Source organism: Ustilago hordei (genome assembly GCF_900519145.1).
Source record: "Ustilago hordei strain Uho2 genome assembly, contig: UHO2_contig_17, whole genome shotgun sequence".
Classification (NCBI taxonomy): Eukaryota; Fungi; Basidiomycota; class Ustilaginomycetes; order Ustilaginales; family Ustilaginaceae; genus Ustilago; species Ustilago hordei.
This window is the reverse complement of record NW_024545291.1, coordinates 269,395-291,205: the sequence shown is the minus strand read 5'-3', so window position 1 is coordinate 291,205 and position 21,811 is coordinate 269,395. Positions and strand designations below refer to the sequence as shown.

General features: G+C 53.4%; 5 protein-coding genes across 5 annotated transcripts; 3 read left to right on the top strand and 2 right to left on the bottom strand.

Annotated features, from left to right (window-relative positions):
- Positions 1 to 239: 239 nt before the first annotated feature.
- UHO2_06160 (uncharacterized protein) lies at positions 240 to 6,575 on the top strand (the record flags this gene model as incomplete). Its single annotated transcript, XM_041560383.1, has 1 exon — positions 240 to 6,575. The coding sequence occupies one exon, from the start codon at positions 240 to 242 to the stop codon at positions 6,573 to 6,575; it is 6,336 nt and encodes a 2,111-aa protein (XP_041416317.1).
- Positions 6,576 to 7,313: 738 nt separating this feature from the next.
- On the top strand, positions 7,314 to 9,242 carry UHO2_06159 (uncharacterized protein; the record flags this gene model as incomplete). The annotated part of the gene is made up of 1 exon (XM_041560382.1): positions 7,314 to 9,242. The coding sequence occupies one exon, from the start codon at positions 7,314 to 7,316 to the stop codon at positions 9,240 to 9,242; it is 1,929 nt and encodes a 642-aa protein (XP_041416316.1).
- A 475-nt stretch (positions 9,243 to 9,717) lies between these two features.
- On the bottom strand, positions 9,718 to 12,407 carry UHO2_06158 (uncharacterized protein; the record flags this gene model as incomplete). The annotated part of the gene is made up of 4 exons (XM_041560381.1): positions 9,718 to 9,935; positions 10,022 to 10,578; positions 10,708 to 11,334; positions 11,494 to 12,407. 4 exons carry the CDS (start codon positions 12,405 to 12,407, stop codon positions 9,718 to 9,720), a joined length of 2,316 nt encoding a protein of 771 aa, XP_041416315.1.
- Positions 12,408 to 17,173: 4,766 nt separating this feature from the next.
- On the top strand, positions 17,174 to 19,588 carry UHO2_06157 (putative Ste20-like kinase Don3; the record flags this gene model as incomplete). Its single annotated transcript, XM_041560380.1, has 1 exon — positions 17,174 to 19,588. The coding sequence occupies one exon, from the start codon at positions 17,174 to 17,176 to the stop codon at positions 19,586 to 19,588; it is 2,415 nt and encodes an 804-aa protein (XP_041416314.1).
- Positions 19,589 to 19,950: 362 nt separating this feature from the next.
- UHO2_06156 (putative calmodulin-dependent protein kinase type 1) lies at positions 19,951 to 21,024 on the bottom strand (the record flags this gene model as incomplete). Its single annotated transcript, XM_041560379.1, has 1 exon — positions 19,951 to 21,024. One exon carries the CDS (start codon positions 21,022 to 21,024, stop codon positions 19,951 to 19,953), a length of 1,074 nt encoding a protein of 357 aa, XP_041416313.1.
- Positions 21,025 to 21,811: the final 787 nt, after the last annotated feature.

Below are 21,811 nucleotides of genomic sequence, written 5' to 3'. Positions count from 1 at the left end.
AGGTCATCAAACGATTCCGGCACTGCAACCTCACACGACGATTGGCAAGTTCAACAAAGCCAGCTTTTCTACGGCGACATCTCTTAATCAACTTAGGCTAGCTTGAGCAACCGCTCTCGACTAGGGCTTCTAGATAAGCCTCGCATTGTAGCAGCAGCTTTCACAACCAGTCTTCGCTTCTTCCACCGCTTCTGACATCGCTGAACCAACGCGGGCCGAGCGCCAGGGCGGGCCCAAATATGTTCAATGGCTCCGCTCCTCCAAATGGAGGCGGCGGCGATGCCAACAATCTGGCCGCTAACCCAGGCATCGTCAAGGTCGTCTTGGAAGCGTTGCAGAGCAATGGTTCCAAACCCGTCGTCAGCCTCGAGCAGCATGCATTGCTCCTCGAGACGCTGCTCTCTGACGCGGTGCCCAGCACTCCCGTCCTTCACCCGGCACAGCGTCAACGTCTCTTTAATGCCATCGCAGACAAGGTTGGCGCAGATGCTACTGCCGATGCTGTGCGTCAAGCGCTGCCCAAGCTTAAGCTCAAGCCCGAGAAGAATGTCGCTGATCTGCTGATCGAGCTCGGTGTCAAGAGCCTCCCCACCGTCGACACCGCCCTCGCTGTTTTGCAGCGCTTCGGTTTAACTGAGGCAAACCCACCAGAGGATCGCATCGTCTCCGAGATCCTCGCCATCCTACTTTCAGTCGATCCGGCCATCTTCGAAAGCGATCGCGTCACCAACTTTGCCAACCTCGTCCGAGCGCTCGCTTCCATCAAGCAGCAACTCTCCTGGCCCCGCATTGTTCGCGGTCTGGATGAGCTTGATGGCTTCAACCTTTCCTTCCATGGACACATGGCCGGTATGGCTGAGGTGCTGCTTCATGCTCCCGTGCAGAGTCAGGGGCAGGTCTCGGCTGTCTCAGGTCTTTGGGGCCCTTGGATGCACCGCCTCAGACAGCTACAGATCTTCCACGGTCTTCTCGCCCTCGGCTCCGAAAGGTTCAGCTTTGCCTCGCTTCCAGGAAGACACATACTTACCTCGGAGCAGGTCAACGAGGCTCCCAACAGTGTTCGTGAACTCGCCAGCAACCAGCTGGTGCCCAGCCCGTACAACTCGCTCGATCTTGTCGAGACTCTCATCGAGATCTCTGCTTCTGACGATCAAGGTATACGCTCTGCTGTACAAGAAGTGCTCGAGCAGGCTGTCAAGTCGTGTCCTGAGCTCATCTTGCTCGGACTTGTGCAGATCCCTCAGCCTTGGAACGCCGTACACGCCGAGCTCGCCTCCCAGCTGCTCACCCTGTTCATGACGCCTCACAACAGCAGTCTTCTCGTCTTTCACCGCATCTGGAAGACACAGGGCGAGTACCTGCTCAACGCCTTCCGCAACTTCTACCTCGAGAACCAGCTCAACCTCACTCGCATTGTCGACGTCGCTCAGAGTCTTGGCATCGTAGATGATCTCGTTGAAGCCCGACCTTTTGCCTTCGCTCTCGATGTTGCCGCCTTGGTTTCTCGACGTGAGGCTATTGACCTCGACGCTTGGCTGCAGGACAACATCAACCGCCACGGCAGCGACTTCATCCGTGCCGCCCTCGAGTTCCTTGACATCAAGGCCAAGGACGACCTTGCCAAGCCCGACCCGCACGCCGAACAGAGCTTCGTTCCGCTTACCGTACAGAACGTCGCCAGCTTCCTCAAAGCGCTCCGATCGAACGGCGAGAGCATGAGTGCGGAGGAGATCGATTTCTTCAAGGGAGTTCGCAACGTCTGCCTTCAGCTCCACCCTCGTCTCATGAACCTCGCTCCCGGTGCCGAAGGTCAGGAGCCAGGTCTGCAGGTCGTCACCTTCTCGCAGGACATTCACGAGGAAGCCGACTCCTGGTACCGACAGATGTACGAAGGCAAGATCAGCATCGAAGATATTGTGGTGCTGCTGCAGCGCACCAAGGCATCCGACAACGTGCGAGACCATCAGACCTTTGCTTGCATGGTGCACACCCTCTTCGACGAGTACCGCTGGTTCGAGATGTACTATCCTCCACGCGAGCTCGAGATGACAGCCGTCGTATTCGGCTCGCTCATTCAGTACCAGTTGATCGACTACATCCCCCTCGGCATTGCCATTCGCTATGTTCTCGACGCTTTGCGAAACCCACCGGACTCGAACATGTTCAAGTTCGGTCTGCAGGCTTTGTTGCGCTTCCAGAACCGCTTGTCTGAATGGCCTCAGCTTTGCCAAGCACTTCTGTCCATGCCTCACCTCCAGCAATCGTATCCCAACATCATCCGTCTTGTCAAGATGGCTCTTGCCGGCCAGCTACCGGGCGCAGATGTCGGGATGCCCGGAGGACAGTCGCTTGAGGACAAGAAGGTCCCCTTCCCTGCGATCCGCCCTGATCCTCTTCCTCAAGACGGCGAACAGCGCGATCCCAACGAAGATGTGACCGACAAGGTCCTCTTCCTCGTCAACAACCTTTCACCCGTCAACCTTGACTCCAAGCTCGGTGACGCCCGTCAACTCATTACAGCCGACACCTACCGCTGGTTCTCCAACTACTTGGTCCTACAACGTATCAGCATTGAGCCTAACAATCATGGCCTCTACGCTCAGTTCCTCGATGGTTTGGAGGCCAAAGGTCTCATGACCTACATCCTGCACGAGACGCTCTCCAAGTGTCAGATGCTGCTCAACAGTGACAAGACTGTTCAGTCGACGCAGGAGCGCAATCTGCTCAAGAACCTGGGTTCATGGCTCGGAAGCCTCACTCTGGCCCGGGACAAGCCCATCCGTCACCGCAACATCGTCTTCAAAGATCTCCTCATCCAAGGCTATGACAGCAACCGACTCATTGTAGCCATTCCCTTCGTCTGCAAGGTCATGGAGCAGTGTGCCAAGTCCAACGTCTTCAAGCCGCCCAACCCGTGGCTCATGGCGGTGCTGCGCCTCATGGTCGAGCTCTACCAATTTGCAGAGCTCAAACTCAATCTGAAGTTCGAAATCGAAGTCCTCTTCAAGGGTCTCGATGTCGAACTCAAGGATGTGCCTCCCACCACCATCCTCCACAACCGACCCAGTGCCGAGCTGCTGCAACAGCAACACCAGCAACAACACCAGCAGCAGCAGTCTTCGGGTCAACTCCAGCATCTCAGCCAACAGCAACAACACCAGGCCGCTGTACAGATGCAGCTGCAGCAGCAACGTCAGCATCAGCAACAGCTCTCTCAGCAACCTGCCACCGGCATTGCCCAGGGTCTCGAACGCCTCTCGATTGCCGGCGGATATGGCGCTGCAGCCGATGGTCGCATGGCTCCTCAGTCGCAGAAGGCCAGCGCGGCTGCAGCTGCCGTTGCCGCAGCTGGATCGGGCGCTCAGCCTGGCCAGTCGGCCGCCGCTGTCACTGCCTACACCGAGACGCTCGTCTCCATGCTCCAGAGCCTGCCGCAGTACGTGGTCATCAACCCGCAGTTCACCATGTTCAGCAACAATGCAGCTTTCAAGAGGCTCATCTACGTCGCCATTGACCGCGCTATCCGCGAGATCATCGCGCCTGTCGTCGAGCGATCTGTCACGATTGCTTCCATCTCGACCCGCGAACTGGTCACCAAGGACTTTGCAATGGAGGGTGACGAAGAGAAAATGCAAGCCTCGGCTCATCAAATGGCCCAGAACCTTGCCGGCAGCCTCGCTTTGGTTACCTGCAAGGAGCCTCTGCGCATCAGCATGATCGCCAACGCCCGCACTTTGCTCCTCGCCAACGGCTTCACCGAGCAGAATTTGCCTGAACAGGCAATCATGGTCATCATGCAGGAGAACCTCGACCTGGCTTGCTCCGTCATCGAGAAGGCAGCCATGGACAAGGCTGTGCCCGAAGTTGACGAAGGCCTCACCAACGCATACTCGAGCCGACGCGAGCACCGCACCCGTGGTCGTGGCTATTACTGGGACAGCGCCGCTTTGGCTGCCTCGCAGTACGCCGCCACCCTGCCAGACATGCTTCGTCTACGCCCCGATGGTCTCTTGCCCGCCCAGCTTCGTGTTTACGATGGCTTCAGCCGTCGCATGTCTCCTGGAGCTGATGCTGATCGAGATACCCCTGCATCGGTTCATGCATCGTCGGTCTCCGGACGCTCTGAGGCTGGTTACCCTGACACTCCTGCATCCGCTGCGGGCATCGTCGGAGCCGGTGCCATTGGTGCAGCCACTCTGCAGCAGGCTGGTGCCAACATCCCTGCTGGTCTGCTTCCCATCGCTGCTGGTGGAACTCTCAGCGCTCAGCAGTCGCTCGAGAAGTTCTCGCAGGGCATGGCCGAGCTTGAACGCTTGCTTGAAGCTGCTGACCAGGACGCTGGTCTCAGCGAGTTGCCTCAGGATCACGAGATCCAACATGCTCTCCGCCTCATCCCCATGGTTGTAGCTCAGTCCAGCAGCCGTGACGAGACCGCTCTGGCCTTCTCGCAGAAAGTCGTACAGCTGCTTTTCAAGATCGACTCGAAGCTCGGTCGCGAAGTCTACGTTGTTTTGCTCGATCGACTTTGCGAGATCTCGCTCAAGGCGGCTCGCGAGGTGTCTGCTTGGCTCATTTATGCCGAGGACGAGCGCAAGTTCAACGTTCCTGTCACCGTGTCTCTCGTGCGCGCTGGTCTGGTTAACATCGCCGAACTCGATGTTCAGCTGGCCAAGCTGATCCTGCGTGACTTCCGTGGCAGCGTGATCGACTTTTCTGCGCAGCTCGCCCTCGAGTGTCTGCAGGAGCCTGCATGTGCTACTCGTCAGCAGCTCAGCAACACCGTTGAAGCTCTTCAGCGTGCTGACCAGCGAGGCAAGGCCACTGAGGCTTCGAAGCGTTTCTTGCACGACCTCGAGAGTGGATTGCTCAAGAGCAAGGTCGATGTAGGCAACACGGCTCTGCGTGAGCAGCTTGCCTACTGCTTTGCCGAATGGGCTCGTCTCTTCCAACACTCGCCCAATCCGGAAAAGTCGTTCATCGACTACGTCACGCAGCTGCAGACCCAGGGCATCCTCAAGGGCGAGGACATCTCGTCGATGTTCTTCCGCGTCTGCACTGAAGTCAGTGTCGACAGCTACATCAAGCAGAAGGCTGTGGGCGGCTCGCCTGCCACTGGCATCTTTTCGCCGATTGACGCCTTCTCGCGTCTGATTGTGCTCATGATCAAGTATCACGCCGACCCGACTGGTGCCAACAACGAACAGGCCAAGGTACACTATCTCACCAAGATCCTTTCAATTGTTGTGCTGGTGCTCGCACAGTCGCACGAAGAGCTTGGTATTCACTTCCAGCAGAAGCCCTTCTTCCGACTATTCTCGAGCTTGCTGCACGATCTGCACGCTACCGAGTCAAATTTGGGTCCCGCCTATACGCAGGCCCTTCTGGCTATCAGCAACACGCTCAACACGCTGCAGCCTTCGTTCTTCCCGTGCTTCACTTTCTCGTGGATGTCGTTGGTCTCGCATCGCCTGTTCATGCCCAAGCTGCTTCAGGCGAACCAGCGTGAAGGATGGGGTGCATTCCACCGCCTCTTCGCATCATTGCTGCGATTCATGTCGCCTTTGCTCCACAATGCCGAATTGCAAGACACGTCGCGACAGCTGTACCGCGGTACTCTGCGTATCCTGTTGATCTTGCTGCACGACTTCCCCGAGTTCCTGTGCGACTATCACCAGAGTCTTTGCGACTTGGTGCCTGCTTCGTGCATCCAGCTGCGCAACTTGATCTTGAGCGCCTTCCCGCGCAACAGGCGCTTGCTGGATCCGTTCAGCCCCAACTTGCAGATGAGCTTGTTGCCCGAAGTTGGACAGCCTCCTCACATTGCTTCGGACTACATGGCTGCGCTCAACCAGGTTCAAGGTCTACGAGGTGCCATTGACGCTCACTTTGAGCAGGGACGAGGTGGCGAGTTGTCCGAGCAATTGCTAAGTGTTCTGAGGCAGACTACTACAGGCAACAGCAACAGTAACAGCAACAGCAGCAACAAGGACGACGCAGCCGCATCCGCAAGCAACGGTGCATCTTGGCTCTCAGGAAGCGGAATCAACGTAGCTGTGATCAACTCTTTGGTGCTCTACCTCGGTGTTCGATCTATTGAATCTCGACGCAGTGGCAACGAGGACAACGGTGCAGCAGTCCTTCGTTGGCTCGTGACCGAATCCGAGCCAGAGGCTAGATTCTTGGTTATCACCGCAGCAGCCAACCAGCTTCGATTCCCTTCGAGCCACACCGTTTACTTCTCCTCTGCCATCCTCCAGCTTTTCGGTGAAAGCGAAGACGAGCTTGTCCGCGAGCAAATCGTCCGTGTTCTTCTGGAAAGACTCATCATCAACCGTCCTCACCCATGGGGATTGCTGGTGACATTTATGGAGTTGATGAAGACCCAACGTCACCGTATCCCGCGTGCACCGGATGAGATCCAACTGTTGTTGAACAACATCTCCAACGCTCTGACGGCCAGCAGCAGTGGTGGTATGGCAGGTGGAGCAGAAGAGCAACAGCAGCACGCGCATATGAACGGCCACGCCGGATTCTTGCCTCCTCACTTGATGTCTCAGCAGCAACAGCAGGCGTAAATTTTTCACATTGTCACATTATTTGTTTTCTTTCTTGGATTCCCATTCATAACCATTCTCATTCTGTAACATCATCTCCAATCTGGTCTCGCTCAATCGTATCTTATTTCATCGTTCGTCCTTGGTTGGCAGTGGCCCGTGAAGTTGAGGTTTAAGTCGATGTGTGGTTCTAAGCGTGCATGCTGTGGTTGTTCGATGTTCATGCACGTCAAAAAAAGGAAGCAAGACTGTACGAGGCCCCTTTCTTGAAACAAGGGGTGGTACTGAAGAAGGAAAAGTGTTGGTGTGTTGTTTTGTGAGTGAGAAAAGGGTACACCTAGCTGCATGGTTTGCATGCTAAGCTTAGCCTCGCCTTGTCTTGCCTTTTTCTTCTTTCACTTCATCTGCTTGTGCAAGTGCAGAGAGTGATAGGCGGGCATCCTACGTCTGTCGTGCATTGTGCATCGAACACACAAAGGCTTAAGAACAATAGGAACTGGAAGCGTGTGTTGCACAACTGGTTCACTCGGCGTTGCTTTAGACGGACACACTAAAAGTGTTGCCTCTACTTTGCCCCTCACGATTCGCTGCAACCATAACAAACAACAAAGCTTTTCTTTTAGCCTGCAACTGGCTTAGAGCTTATCACACCGACGCTTTGACGATTGACTTCGATGCAGCAGGCTTCATCGCGACCTTCTTCTTTCTTGCTCGCACCACAAGGTACGGTTAGAGTCCTTCGAAAGGCTAGTGTTCGATATGGACTCGACTAATACAACACAAGCAGCCGAAGATGTTAGCAGGGATAAAACGCATGTTACAACACCATCGTTCGGCTCGAGCATGCTCAGTTTCCACACTGTTCAGTCGTCCACCGATACACCCCGAAAAACACTTCTTCATCTGGAGGAGAGTTTTGACGTGGAAGAGTTGATCGATGAAGGGCGTGCCACTCCTCAGCAAACCATCGATTTGAAGGAGGACAAGTCTATCGAAGATGTCTCAACTCCAACTCCAACAAGCTCCGCATTCGACACACAAACGCCAAATACAGGCTTACCTGATCTAGAGTGCGAAGATGGACATTCTGGCGACAGTGAAGAGGAAGAAGAGGAAAAGGTATTGGGACACGCAATAAAATCCCTACCGAACGGAATGACCTCTCTCCCATCACCCAGCGTAGGATCACGCTCATTTGATTGCTCCTCATCACCTTTCTCTCGCCCCCTTGCGCTAGTTTCTCTTGCACCAACAGAAGAATCACGACGAAGATCATTACGACCGATCGTCTACACTCCACCCACCATAACCAACACTGTTGCCGCCGACTCTTCTAGCTCCGGAGATTCCGCTTCCTCCACAAACCCTACTCGCCCTTCAACCTCTTCCTCAGCGGCCACCACTCATCCCACAGCCTCCCCCCACCACAACCACACTCGAAAGAAGAAAGACAAAGAGATCGAATCCGAATGGGGTGCGCAATTCTGGACCCTCATCACCGACCCCTCCAATCCTCGCAACACTTTTTTCGCAAACCCAGCCACAGGGGAATGCAAATGGGAACTTCCCAAAGGAACCATCGTTTTACCTCCTAGAGATGAAGGTGAATGGTGGGAACTGTACGATGAGGAGAGGAAAGGCGAGTACTATTGGCATACGAAGACGGAGGAGTGTAGATGGGATAGACCAGGTGAGGGAGAAGGGTTTCTGGTCCCAATGAGAAAGGTTCAGGCTCGACACTTCCTTCCTTGTGCGAAGGGGGGAAAGCGGAGGAGTGTGAGTGAAGCCACGCCTGCAACACAAAGAAGGATAGGAAGAGTAGGGGTGGAGAGGGAAGAAGAAAAAGAGATTGTGACTACTCCTCTTAGGCCCCGGACGAAATCACTCCCCCGCAACCATCACCATCGCCAACATGAAAAGCAAGACAGAAGAGCAACAAGAAATGCAGCAGCGGCACACACGGAGAGAAAGGAGAAGAAGGAAGAGGATTTGGCGCTACAAGCAAGAAGATCGATCGTATTGCGCGATCAGCGTGCTCTCGCTATTGCTAGAGAGACTTCTACCCCGCCCTTCCGACTCGAATGCATTCCTAAAACTCCAAAGAAAGAGGGAAAGAAGAAAATTAGACATTCAACTACTGGTTCACCTATCAGACCCCACTTCCCTACCCAAGCTTCCAGTCGAACTTATTGCTTCCTATTTCATCCACTGGGGAAGGGATGCGGTTTGGGGTTGGAAGATGAACTGTCACCAATCCCACGTGATCAAAGGGAGGAAGGGGAAGACGACTTAGTGGTGCCTATTATTAGAGTGGGTAAAGGGTTGGCTTATCACCCAAACGATGCGAGCGGGTGTGGGAGGGATAGTCCTTCGAGCTCCAGAAGAGGGGGAATAAGAGCGAGGAAGAGTTTGCCGTTCCTAAAGACTGGAGCAGGGGTGGAAAACAAAGCGGAGGACAGGAAAAAGCTTGTTGAGCTGCCGGACGACCTTGCTTGTGCGTTACTCAATGTCAATACTGATCCTGCTCTTGTTCGGCCTGAAAAGGAGAGGGTTGGGGAGGAGCAGGGGAGAGAAAAAGGACCCACCCCTCCGAAGGCTCAAAGAAAAGAGGGAAAACTGACCAAGTTGATCAGCTGGACCACTTTATCTCGCTGTAAAAGATCTGCTAGTGTTGGTGAATCCGGATAGCACCTGGACTCTTCGTCAATACAACGTGGCCTCGAGCTCGAACTCTTCCTAAGTAGCCAACCTCGAGCACCATCTTTGCGCTCGACGAATACGTCTTAGCCACAGCTGACGCTCTCATCTTTCGAGCTAAATCCAGCGAGATTGAGCGATCCTACGAGTCAGAGGGACCCCAAGGCAACACAGTTTCTGAGGGACGAATGGCTTATCTCGGCGGGACAAAAGGAACCTGACAATCTGGTGGACAACTATGTACCCTTCATGAGGAATGGTAGACCAGAGTCCGCCGGACAACCCAACAGCAAAAGAGGACACTCCAGTCTCCTTGATCAGATCAATGCTATCTGTAGTCTTTCAAGTGGATTGAGTATGTAGGCTAGTTAGATTTGGTAAGGAGGTTTAACAAAATCAACCTTTAGCATTCCCCCAGCAGTGCCACTCAATAGCAACCTACATCGGCCTAGATTCGGATTCCACTCTACCCAGTCACTGCTAGGGAGGGGTGCCATTGCGCAATAGCCCACTTTTTCGGTTCGGCGTTGTTCGCCACTTCCGCCAGCAAGTGATGCTTCACCGTCAATTCCCCCGTTGTCCTGTCCAGTACCTGTTGGTAGATGGGTACATGGTTACGCTGACTCCTTCGCAGAGTACGGAAGATGTTGGCGAGTTTCACCTCACCGTGAGCTGTGCCTGCTGCTATGATCGGGTAGAAAGCAGAGCAGGACAGCGAGAGGACTCGGGAGGGTGTGTGGGGGAGGGTGTGTGGGAGATCGAACGCGAACGAAGCATCTCCTCCGGGCGAAGGGAGTAGTGAGCGATGGAGCCGTCTGCCATTTCGTGAACGAGGCTGCCACCGGTGAAAGGTGAGAAGGTGCATGCGTAATGGACTGCACGAGACCGTTCGATCGAGGTAGCGCTGCAGCGGGGGAGGGAGATGTATGCTGTCCAGCCATCGAGGGATACGGAGAAGAGGGTTTGGGGGAGGCAAGTGTGGAGGAGGTGGCCGGAGGAGATGAGTGGGGCGAGGATGAAGGTCAAGTCGGTGATAGCGGAGCGGTGGGCTCGGATGACGTAGTCTGGTGGCGGTGGAGGGATGGAGCGGGAGGGATTGCGTAGTATACGACCAATGTTCCAGACTCCAATCCAACCTTGGGATCCACCGAAGGCGAAGAGTTCTCCTCCAGCCCAGGAGAGAGAGGTGGCTGATTGGTACAGGTGTTCGAGTGAGAGGATGGGGTCGAGGCGGATGTAGAGAGGTGTATCTGCGGAGGCCTTGGCTTTTGACTTGGTTTGAGCAGCGCGTGTGGAGTCAGGATTGGGGATGGAAAAAATGGATAGGCTGCCATCTGCAAAGCATCCTGCTAGCAGGCCTAATCGACGCAGCCTGCCTTGCATCCCTTGCTCTTCTACTCCATGAGCAGAATAGTCATGGCCGATCGGACAGAATGCAACTTTGTACGCCGCTCACATTTCATGACACACTACCATCTCCAGTTTGGCTTCTCCTTTGCTCCCTTTCCCGCCGTCAGAAGCTGCAGGCGAGTCTGGAGAGACGCTCCAAACCTGCAAGCTTGCAGGCGCAGGACGTTGTCGCTTCTGCCCAACAAGCGTCATTGGCGCCTTCGACGCGGCTGCAGACACCACAAAGTACTCTTTGCCCGTATTCAAATGCACCGGCACAGGAACCCAACCTAGATCGTAGACATGGCCTCCGGCATTCATTATATGACCTTGATCCGGCACTACGCTCATCCTGTCAAGCCGTTCTGACATGCCCCGTGGGATTTGCACTGGTCTCTCTTGTCCCGGTGGCCCGACTGAGATGTGCAGCACGTCGCCAGTCTGTGGACCTTTCTCTTCGATGCCAAGGTTGGGGATATTGGCAAACTTGGGATCGTCGAGGTTGATAGGCTCTTGATTCGCATCGAGCGCAGCAATGGCATTTTCGTCTTCGTTGGCAAATTCTTCGTCGGACCCTTCGCCTGCATCGTCAGCTTCTCCGTTTCTCCCATCAGTCTTGGATCGAGATGGTTTCTTAGGTTTTTTTGGGCGTGTCGGTAAGAGTGTGCCTCTTGAGTCGACTGCGCATGGAGATCTCCGGGACGGTTAGCTTCATGACAGTGGTCGGGTGGCGTACTGCGCTTTGTTGTAGGGTTGTTGTGTCTTGAAGAAATGGCTGCGCTGTTTTGGTGGTGAGAAGCTTAAGGGTGTGACGATGGGTGTCCAGCCAGCGCTGAACGAAGGGCGATCCTACTCGATCAGCCCTCTCTGGAGGCTGGAGTGGTTCTCGCCCGACATCAGTTGCTGTCTTGTAGTCTTCACCCAAGCTGACCTTTCCTGACTCTCTCTGTACCCCGTTGCTTTGCCCGGATACCAAGCCATATCGTACACACCTTCATTTGGAATCCACCCAACATACCCGAGCCAGAACTTTTGCAAGCTCTTCTTGATCAAAGGATACGCCTTGGAATCCAAGCAAGTCTCCGCAAGTCCGTCTTGCGGCCAAGGAAGTGCCTCTTCCAGTGAGTGCTTTCCTCGAGCCGCTTCTGATTTCGCGTCCCTTTCTTGGTCAGCTACATTTTGCAACACGTCCGAAGTGGGCACACCAAAGAAAGTTGGCTGGACAGCACCCTGTAGCCAAAACGGGCGCATCGCCTTCGCTTTGCTAGTCTTGAGCTGCACCCTATTAACATCATCTATCGGACCTTCCAGGGTGAATATCTCGAGGTCGGGATCTCTGCGAGAGGATGTTTCATCGGCCGCATCATCGTTGTAGTCTTCGTCTTCTGACTTGGCTCTTGCTTTGCCTTTGCCTTTTGCACTGTTTTTTGGAGGTGGTGTTGCGAATGTCACTTGCGGAGTGCTGGCAGGCGGCGTTGCGAGAGCGGCGGCAGCGGATCGTGGCGGGGTTGGAGTTGAAGTGCTTGGCTCAGGAGACTCTTCTGGAGATGGCTCGATTGCATAGTCGACGGTCACTTTTTGCGTTGATCGTCTTGGTCTGTTTCGCGACGGTGATGAAGCGGATGCGGACGCTTCGACGTATTGCACTTGAGTCTGAGCCTCTGATACGGGTCCATTGCTTGCCTCTTTGTCAGCACTCGTCGAGTCGTGGGCAAGCTTTGCCTTGTTCCGCGCCGGTGTTGCTCTCTTGGAGGATGTAGCTGGCATCTTGAAGCGAACACGAGGTACTCCTTGGAGATGGGAGTTGGTTGGACATGTCGCCGGTAGATGACCGTCAGACTGGTATGCCAAGCTCTGTTCAGTGGAAGAACTGCGGTGGCGTTGAGATAGTGGGCGTAGTCATCGACGCTCGGGCCTACCGTTGTGATGATTGCTCAGAAGCAACAAGTCGTGTAGTTGTCTCAAAATCGCAAAAATTCAGGGTCCAGCTGCGGATCGAGTCTGTCATTTCCAAGCAGAGACTAAAAATGTGAAAGAAATCCAACTGGAAATTGAGGCACAAAAAAGCCATGAAAAAAAAAAAAAACATCACAGGTCTTCAGTACCATTAAACTCCACACTTCTAGAGACGGCTGGTGGCGATTAGGCGGGCTTTGATCAGCTCAGACATGGACTTTGATCTCCGCGCGTGACTGGCTGGGGCTGTCACTACCTCTCGAGGCTTTTTTCACCGATGGCGAGCGGTTGATGGGGTTCTTTCTTAATGCGGTTATGGGGATGAGTCTGAAATCCAAAGACCGCGTGGCGCTTCCAAAGGTGTGCAAGACTGGAGGGCCAATCCATCGCCATGCCAAGTGGTAGGTGGCCGTTGCTCCGCGTTCGAGCGAATACAGTAAGAATTCGGATGCAGCGCTACAGCGGCGAGATGCTTGTTCAACGCGATGTCCATCCCATATCAAAGTCCGACAGAGCGGGATACTTTCGCCGCTGTTTGGTTGGCCGCTTGAAATGCTGAGGTTATTCTCTCGGTCAAGTGGCAACAGATCAAGGATCCAGGATGATCGTATTCATGCGTGGCATGCAGTTGGAGCGGCGCTTGCTTACCGTCTTTGAGACCCTTGACCTCCACTGGTTACTCAGCTTCGCCACGGAAGGATATCACGTTTGCCGGTGGTGGTCGCCTGCACGGGCTTCGTGTCAATTTGCGGTCTTTGGATGTATCGACTGCGAAGGGAACAACCTCTTTTCGCCGGGAACGTGGGTCAAAGCTTGATTATGGCATCTCTACTGCAAGACAGGATGGAAAGAGGATGAGCACCAGTCTAGGACACCATTTGCGGTAGCAGAGATGATATAATGCCGGCCACGCTACCAGTCATCCTCTCGTGTTGACAAGGCTCTCTCCGGCTTGACCTGAGGGATCGGCCGTCTGAAAGCGAATTGAGTCAGAAGTGGGAAGCAGAGCTAACTTGAATGCCACAAGGCTCTTGTAAAGCCCGTGAGAAGCGCCGTGAAATCCATGCTCGCGTTGTCCCTCACGAAGGGATGAGTTAGAAGGAAGTTTATGCTGACGATCTTCTTATCGTATGTTTCAATCAAGGCTGGGCAAGAACTCAATTCGCAGGGATAACCATGGTGAGATGGACCAAGTGCAAGATCCAAGGTCCAAGGAGAAAGGCCTGACCGTCCAGCATCAGAGTGGACAATCTATCTTGCGTTCAGACTCGAGATTATCGGGTGGCCTGATATTGACCTCGTTCCAGATCTACCTTTACGCTAGTCTCGAGCTCAGAACGAGGTCTGGCCTTGTCCGTGTTTCCGTTTGACTAAGATGAATGCTGGTAAGGTCAATCGCCTGATACCGTCGAGGCCAATGATTTGTCTCGAGTTTCGTTAACCATGACGCGGCGAGAGAGAGAGAGAGAGGTTTAGGGGTTGACTGCATGCCAACGACGCAATCTCACTTGTTTTTGAGTTGGAGGCGGTTAAACAACTTTGGTGAACCTCAAGGCGGAATCGCAGAGGAAAATGGGCTCTGTGGAGATTTTGGAGTCGGCTGTGCCTTGACTCGGCTGTGTTTGGATCAGGGGCAAATTGCACACACGTCGTGCCTCTAGCCGAGGCTGTCAAATATCAAAAGCGACATGAGGACGAGCTTGAGCTTGGTGCTCAGTAGTAAGAGCTGTAAGTGATCAGCGATGCGACGTTCACGAGGTGTGATCCTGAGTGATGACAGAGAACAGGCCGCAAACGCTGATTCCGCCGTCAATTACCAACATGCCTGGATGCCAAAGGTCATGCAAAGTGCCCAAATTGGCTCGCTTGTCTCGATCCTTGTCAACCTCGATGGACACGGCCATCATGGCATTGTCCTCCTCACCAAGAGCTGCTGCCATCCGTTCGAGTCGATGTATCTTTTTATTTATTATAGAGCTTCAAGTACAAGTTGGATCAGTGAAGGAATCGGCTTGACCGATGATCAACGGTGGCAGAGTCGGAACGAACAACGACGAAGCTCGAGGCTCAATTTGAGTCTATGATACTCGGATCAGCCGAAGCACTCTGTAACGAATTCTCACGCTGGGGTGCCGGAATGCCGATGCAAGAGCAATTCAGATCTAAGCTTGTCAGTTCTGAACACGGCTCGTTTGATTGCGGTATTATCGTAGGATAGCTAGGCCAACTGCAGGGTCACTGTCTCATCCCCAACTCGTGGGCGGCCGAAGGCCCCCTCTTTTGCCTTGCCGAAGGGCATGCCTTTCCAGACAGCCTCAACATTTATTGCTGTGAACCGACTCAGCGGAGTGTCGCTGAAAGGAAAAATAGTCTTGCAAGTCGGGAGAGGTCGGAAGAGTCCTGTCGGACTGTTGAGCAAGGGTGCCCACCTACCCTGGCCTCGTGTTAGAAAGGGCAATGCTTGAACAGCAAGGCGTTGCGGCTTCAAGCTGTCATTTGCTTAGACCTCATTCTGATTCGCACTAAGGCTTTGTCCAGAACATGGAATCAAAAGGCGCTCGAGCCGTTAGATTTGGTCTTCGAGCTCGCCCCTGTCTCTCTCTGTCCCGCGGGCAGCCTTGATAGTGGCCGCCATGCCTTGTGGCTGGGCTGGGCTGGGCTGGAATCAACTACCCACCAAGCCGCAGCTCCGACTTTGACCTGCCAAATTGAGCCAAGGTTGTCCCATTGTTCTTTGATGCTGCACATTAGATGTGCTGCGAACGGTTCCAGAAAAACAAGACGACGAAAATCAAGCCGTATTCTTGACTGGAAAAGTGCCTTCTTGCCTCAAAAAGGGGCTAAATTCTCAGAGATTCGGAAAGTCTGCTTTTTCCCACCCCACCTCAGACACAGGGGCAAGCTCAGCTGCAAATTCGATGCAGCTGGACGACCGTCATCGCGAAGTCAAATATTGTTTTCCCTTTTCTTTTCTTATCATGACTGATCACGTGATGCAGATTTGGTGCTGCTGTGTGTCAGAACTCTCAGAAAGAAGCGAGAGGAAAGAAAGCCAAAGCGAAACTATGCATTCGTTCGCTTCGAGGCGGCTGATGAAGTGCAATTTGTGAAGTGCAATTTGACCAGCCGCTCCAACCAACAACACACAGACATGGTAATCACGTGACAAAAGTCCTGTGATGTAATCTTTGGTCAGAGATTCTGCCAAGTCATGGCGCAGCTACAGAATGCTCTCTCTCCAATCACCCCCTTTCTCGCAGCTGCTCGCTTAGCAGAATCTCGCCGTCTCTTCCAGTGTTTTTCTTCTTTTCTTTTCCCACCCTGTAAATTCACCCCCTTGTCTTGACGCTCTCTTGCGCTCATCCGGCCCTCCTTGCGGCGGTCCGGGAGCCTTTCGAGCCTGTGAGCACACTCACGCTCATCCCGCAATCTTAATCTTTCTTATGCTCTCGTATTGTCTATGCTATGGTATGAATTGATGGTTCGGACACACACACACACACACACACACACACACACACACACACACACACACGCACACACATACGTGATACGCGCTCCTGCTGCGGTATTGTGTATCGGCTGCTCCGACAGACACTTACAAGCGCTTTCCGCTTACTGTCGTTCTTCCACCCCTTCTCGCAGCTTCTCTTTACCATCCAATCACCACACCGCCCACCGCCCCATCTCAGATCGCTACTTTAGTTCGGCTTGGTTCCGCCCTTCTTGATCCTGGGAGTTGAGACGCTGAGTTGTGCTCTTCCTTGGTACCGTTGGTCATCGTTAGTTTCGAATTGGAACCCCTCTTGCCCTCTTGCCCTCTTGCCCTCTTGCCCTCTTGCCCTCTCGACCCCTCTCCCTCTTTCTATCTCTCCACTGTTCCCGCCCGCCTTCTTCCCATCACCGCCTTGCCTTTTGCCCCTCAATCCTTCATTGGTCTGTATTCCCCTCTCCCGACACTCAGAAGCTGCCAGGCTGCACCTCCCTCTACCCACGCTACACTGCGGCACATCAATCCCGCTGTCGACACGAACGCCAACATCAACGTCAGACTTGTAGCGCCTGCTCGATTCTTCTCTGCCTCTGACAACCCACCAACCACTTCGTCCGTCTCCTCCAGCGGTCTGTCCCTCGCGTTCACCAACCTTCATCTCTTCATTCCCACCTCCATCTCACTACTCCCCTGGCTCCCGACTCTCCACCGTCATCTCTTCCTACACCTATCTTCTCGACTCGCTAACTACAACCCTAACGATAGTTCATACGACACGCAACGCATTACGAACTCGATACGACCAACATTCTCATTACGATTCTCCCAGAGCCCATCGCATCTCACACATCCGCCTTGACACCAGCTACGCATTTCTCGTCTAGTCTCGCATACCAGCTTCCACATCATCGCTACTAGCTCACGCTTTCGCAATCAAAGAGCAGTTGCGGAAAGGCATCATAGTATGCAATAGGGCTTGACCGTGCCACTTTCCCTTACCGCTTTCCCTTCCCACTTTCCCTTCCCATACCAGACCATCTCGAAGCAACCATCAACTCGCTACTTCGAACCTATCAGATCGATCATGCCCAACCTTCCACTACCCTCCAGATCACCCTTACTAGGGCCACGCAAAGCATTGCGCGAAACCAGCCCTTCCCCACCCACACGCACAAGTTCAGCAACCTCACTCCCGCCAGCAGCTGTCGCAGGACCAAGCAACCTCGCTTGCTCACCGCCAAAGCCCATCGCATCCGGCAAGGAGCTCTCAGAACAGTATGAGCTGCTCGAAAAAATTGGCGCTGGCTCCTTCGGTACTGTCTACAAGGCCATGCACAAGCAGTCCCGCCAGATCGTAGCCATCAAGCAAGTCGACCTCGAAGACTCGGACGATGACATCAGCGAGATTCAACAGGAGATTGCTCACTTGGCGCAATGTGATAGCGAGTGGGTGACACGCTACTACGGCAGCTTCGTCAAGGGGTACAAGCTCTGGATCATTATGGAGTACCTCGCAGGTGGATCCTGTCTTGACTTGCTCAAAGCGGGCGCCTTCACTGAAGCACACATTGCCATCATCTGTCGCGAGCTCCTTCTTGGTCTTGAGTACTTGCACAACGAGGGCAAGATCCATCGCGACATCAAGGCTGCCAACGTGCTTCTTTCAGCAAGTGGCAAGGTCAAGCTCGCCGACTTTGGTGTTGCTGCACAGCTGTCCAATAACAAGTCGAGGAGGAACACTTTCGTCGGCACACCCTTCTGGATGGCACCAGAGGTGATCAGGCAAGCAGGCTACGACCACAAGGCCGATATCTGGTCACTAGGTATCACTGCCATCGAAATGGCCAAAGGTGAACCACCACTAGCCGAGTATCATCCCATGCGAGTTCTCTTCCTCATTCCCAAGGCTAAGAGTCCCACCCTGGAAGGCAACTTCTCCTCTGCATTCAAGGACTTTGTCGACCTCTGTCTCATCAAGGATCCAAAGCACCGCCCCTCGACCAAGGAGCTCCTCTCGCATCGCTTCATCAAGTACGCCAAGAAGACCGTCTTGCTCACCGAGCTCATCGAGAAGCATCAGGAGTACAAAGCACGCGGCGCCACTCGAGGCGGCGCCATTGTTCGTGACCATCTTCGTGGCGTGGATGCCTCCGACTCGACGATCGGTGGCGGCAGTATCATGAGCGAATGGCAGTTCGACACGATGCGTTCGCGCATGTCCATCTACGATGACCCTGAAGATGATCATGGCCAACTTAACCTCTGCGCTAGGCCAGGTCGTGGTCCACCCGCCACCGGCCAAGAAAGAGCAGGCTACGATACAGTGCGTGGCACTCGCCCCGCTGGTCACTTGATGGGTGCCGTCGACAGTGCTATGCACACGCCACGACGCAATGGCACCATCCGTGCCAACCATGCTGTCAGAGGTGGTAATCAGGACGACATCTCGGACCTCTCGCCTGAGGCGTACACTAGCAGCGATGCTCTCAGTCGATCTTCCAGCACACCTGCCACTTCGACCGCTTCGGGTCCTACAACACCTGCAGAAAAGGGTCGCGAGTCGATCCACGTCGATGCTCTTGTTGCTTCATTCCGAGGCATGCAGCCTTCGGACGCTCCCAACGGCTATCTTGCTGGCGGCATTGGACGCAACGCAGCGGCTGCGTCATCCACATCGCACCTTGCGCCCCCTTCTGCGAGTGGCCTTGCTGAGAGCAGTCTTGACATTGCTACTGCAGCGGCCACCATGGCTTCATCTCATGCCGGTTCCACGGCCACTCAGCACATCCGCTGCGCCCGCGACGGCAAAGCTTCGCCAAGCCACAGCAGGAATGGCTCCGTGGCATCATCATCGCGCTCCACAGAGACTCGCACACGTCGAAGCAGCTGGAACGAACGCAACAACATCAACGGCACCGTGCTCAAGGAAGGCGATGTTGCCAACGGTCTCGAGACACTGCGACCTGTCCGTCGACTTGACGCAGGTGGATCGGCTAAGATCAGCCAGCAGTACATTGGCAGCTTGCGCAGTGACTCAGCCCTGTCAGGCCTAGACAAGACAGCCGATGGCTCTCCGCAGCGTCAGCTGCGCCACTCTCGCTCTGCACTTACCAGCTCGAGCAGTACGGCCAAAGCACACGCCACTGCTGGCGAAAACCTGGTGCGCGATGTCATCTTGCCCGTCATGGACCGTGCTAAAGAGAAAGATCTTGACGCAGCAGAAGTAGAAGCGCTCGACATGATCTCTAGAGGCTTCGAGGATCTAGCTTTGCTCAACTCGCCTCTGGCCTACTCAACCATCGTTGACCTGTTGCTGAGCATGAACGACAACGAACAGGCACGCGACAATCTTTCCACCACTTTCAGACAGAGGTTGATAGGACCTCAGATTGCCAAGTTGCAACAACCTTCTGCGGATGAAGCGCCAAGGTCGCCCATTGCTGATCTGCTGTACGGTCGGTGGTTGGAGGGCTTGCGCACGAGGTGGATGGGTTACTAGTGCAGTCTGCCTTGTGCCACGCTCTGAGACGGTCGCTGCTTGCACCCATCACATTTTCCTCATACATTTACTGATTTGCATCATCGCATTATCCTGCATATTTTTCATTACGGACACTTTTATCTTACATCATCAACTGCAATGCACTTTTCGCGACCTCAGCCCGCTGCTGCCTGTCACTGTTTGAACTGGCCAATCAAGGACGAGTCACTATGCGGTCAAAAGGACCAATGTAAGAAGAAGAAGAAGAAGAAGAAGAAGAAGAAGAAGAAGAAGAAGAGATGATATTCCATTGCACAAACCTGAAAACAAGGCTCCTACAGAAAGAAAAGTAGAGAACCACATTCCAAACCGACGTTGTGCTAAGCCTGAGCAGGCAAAACCTGATCCAAATTGTCACTCTCCTGTTCAGCCTCCTTGATCGTCTGTCTCAATTTCTCGATCTCGTCTTTGTTGGGCACGTGTTCGTTTGTCCTTAATCTATTGATCAACCTGATCCCGTTCACCGCCTTCCTAAAGGTTCTCTTTGCATTGAAAGCGCTCTTGATATCTGGCAAGAGATCCTTCTGTTCAGCTTGACCCTCTGCAGTCTTTGCATTCGGAGCGGCGGATTGCAACCATGGATGTTGCAGTGCTTGCTTCGCAGTCAACCTCGTGCCTGGGTCGATGGTTAGAAGTTGGTTGATGAAATCTTTGGCGTTATCGCTTACGTCTTGCCAATACATTGAAGGTTCGAATCTGTAATCGGCGTGGATGATGGCTTGCATCTCTTCCATGGTGGTATCCCGATCAAAAGGGGTATAACCACAGAGGAGGAAGTAGGTTATTACGCCGATTGCCCACATGTCTACTGGTTTTCCGTGACCTGTCTTTTTGAAGATTTCAGGGGCCATATAGCCAGGTGTACCGCAAGTTGTGGAAAGGACTGTGATCTTTTCGTCATCCACTACCCTACTGAGACCGAAATCAGCGATCAGAAGGTCCGATTCTTCTGTCTTGTCTCTGAACAAAAGGTTTTCGGGTTTAAGATCTCGATGAACAATGCCTTGATCGTGAAGATAGACAACAGCATCCGTGATGGTGCGGACAAGGTGAGCGGCATCCTTCTCGTAGTAGCTTCCCCTCTCGCAGATCCGATCGAACAGTTCACCTCCAACGCAGAGGTCGGTGACGAGATAAAGATTGTTCATTGTCTCAAAGTAGTCGACCAGGGTGACAATGGATCGATGACCTTGAGAGACTCGTTTGAGTGCAGCAATTTCATTGCGAACCATGTGTTCTCGTCCTTCCATGAGTTTCCTCGAGATAACTTTGCAGGCATAGTATTGACCAGTCTTGATGTGGACGGCTTCTTTGACAACGGCATAGGTACCTTGTCCGAGCGTTCGACCTGTTTTGTAGGCGCATGGGACTGTTTGTGGTTGCGAAGAGGCCATGTTGGGCAGTAGGGAGACGATAGGGTGAGTCGAAGACTATTGTTGCCGTTGGTAGTGCAGAGCAAAGATAGGGTTTGAGGGGAATGCGAATGTCGGATGTGATGCGTGCCGGTGAAAGTGACATGTGTCGCAATCGCAGGCAATGGATGCAATGCTGTGCGGTGAGTAGCCAAGTGGCGTCGATGGTATGTGCACCTTACTCGCACGAGAGTTTGAGAATAGAAGAAAAGAAGAAAAGGTGTGAGAGTGAGAAATGAGAATTAGTTGAAGATGTGTTGGCATCTCAAGGGGATGCATGAGTTGCAGCTGAGGCACTGTGGTACCAAGCACCTGCATAAGTGAGAAACACAATGAAACATGTGAAGGTTGTCATAGCAATGGCTCAGGGACACTTCATGAAGCAACAACATAGGGGTACAAGAGAGATGACTCATTCTGCTCAGATATGATCAGAGTGGCAACAAGGTATATATATCACTGTCAATTAGGTTCACATTATGAAAATACTAAGCATTACAAGAAGCATATGACTGTAGTAAGGGAGCCTGATTGTGGCCCCAATAAAATGGCATACACTAATTGTTATCTTCAACTGAATTCCACTTGAATTGCCGCGTGCGTTCGAACGAGTGTTGCACTCTCCTGTTTGTTTGTTTTTTTTTTTGTTTTTTGTTTTTTGTTTTTTGTTTTTGTTTTTTTTTTTTGTTTTTTGTTTTTTTTTGTTTTTTGTTTTTTGTTTGCGCACCCTCGGCCTTCATCTTGTACAACGACCACCAACCATCAAACT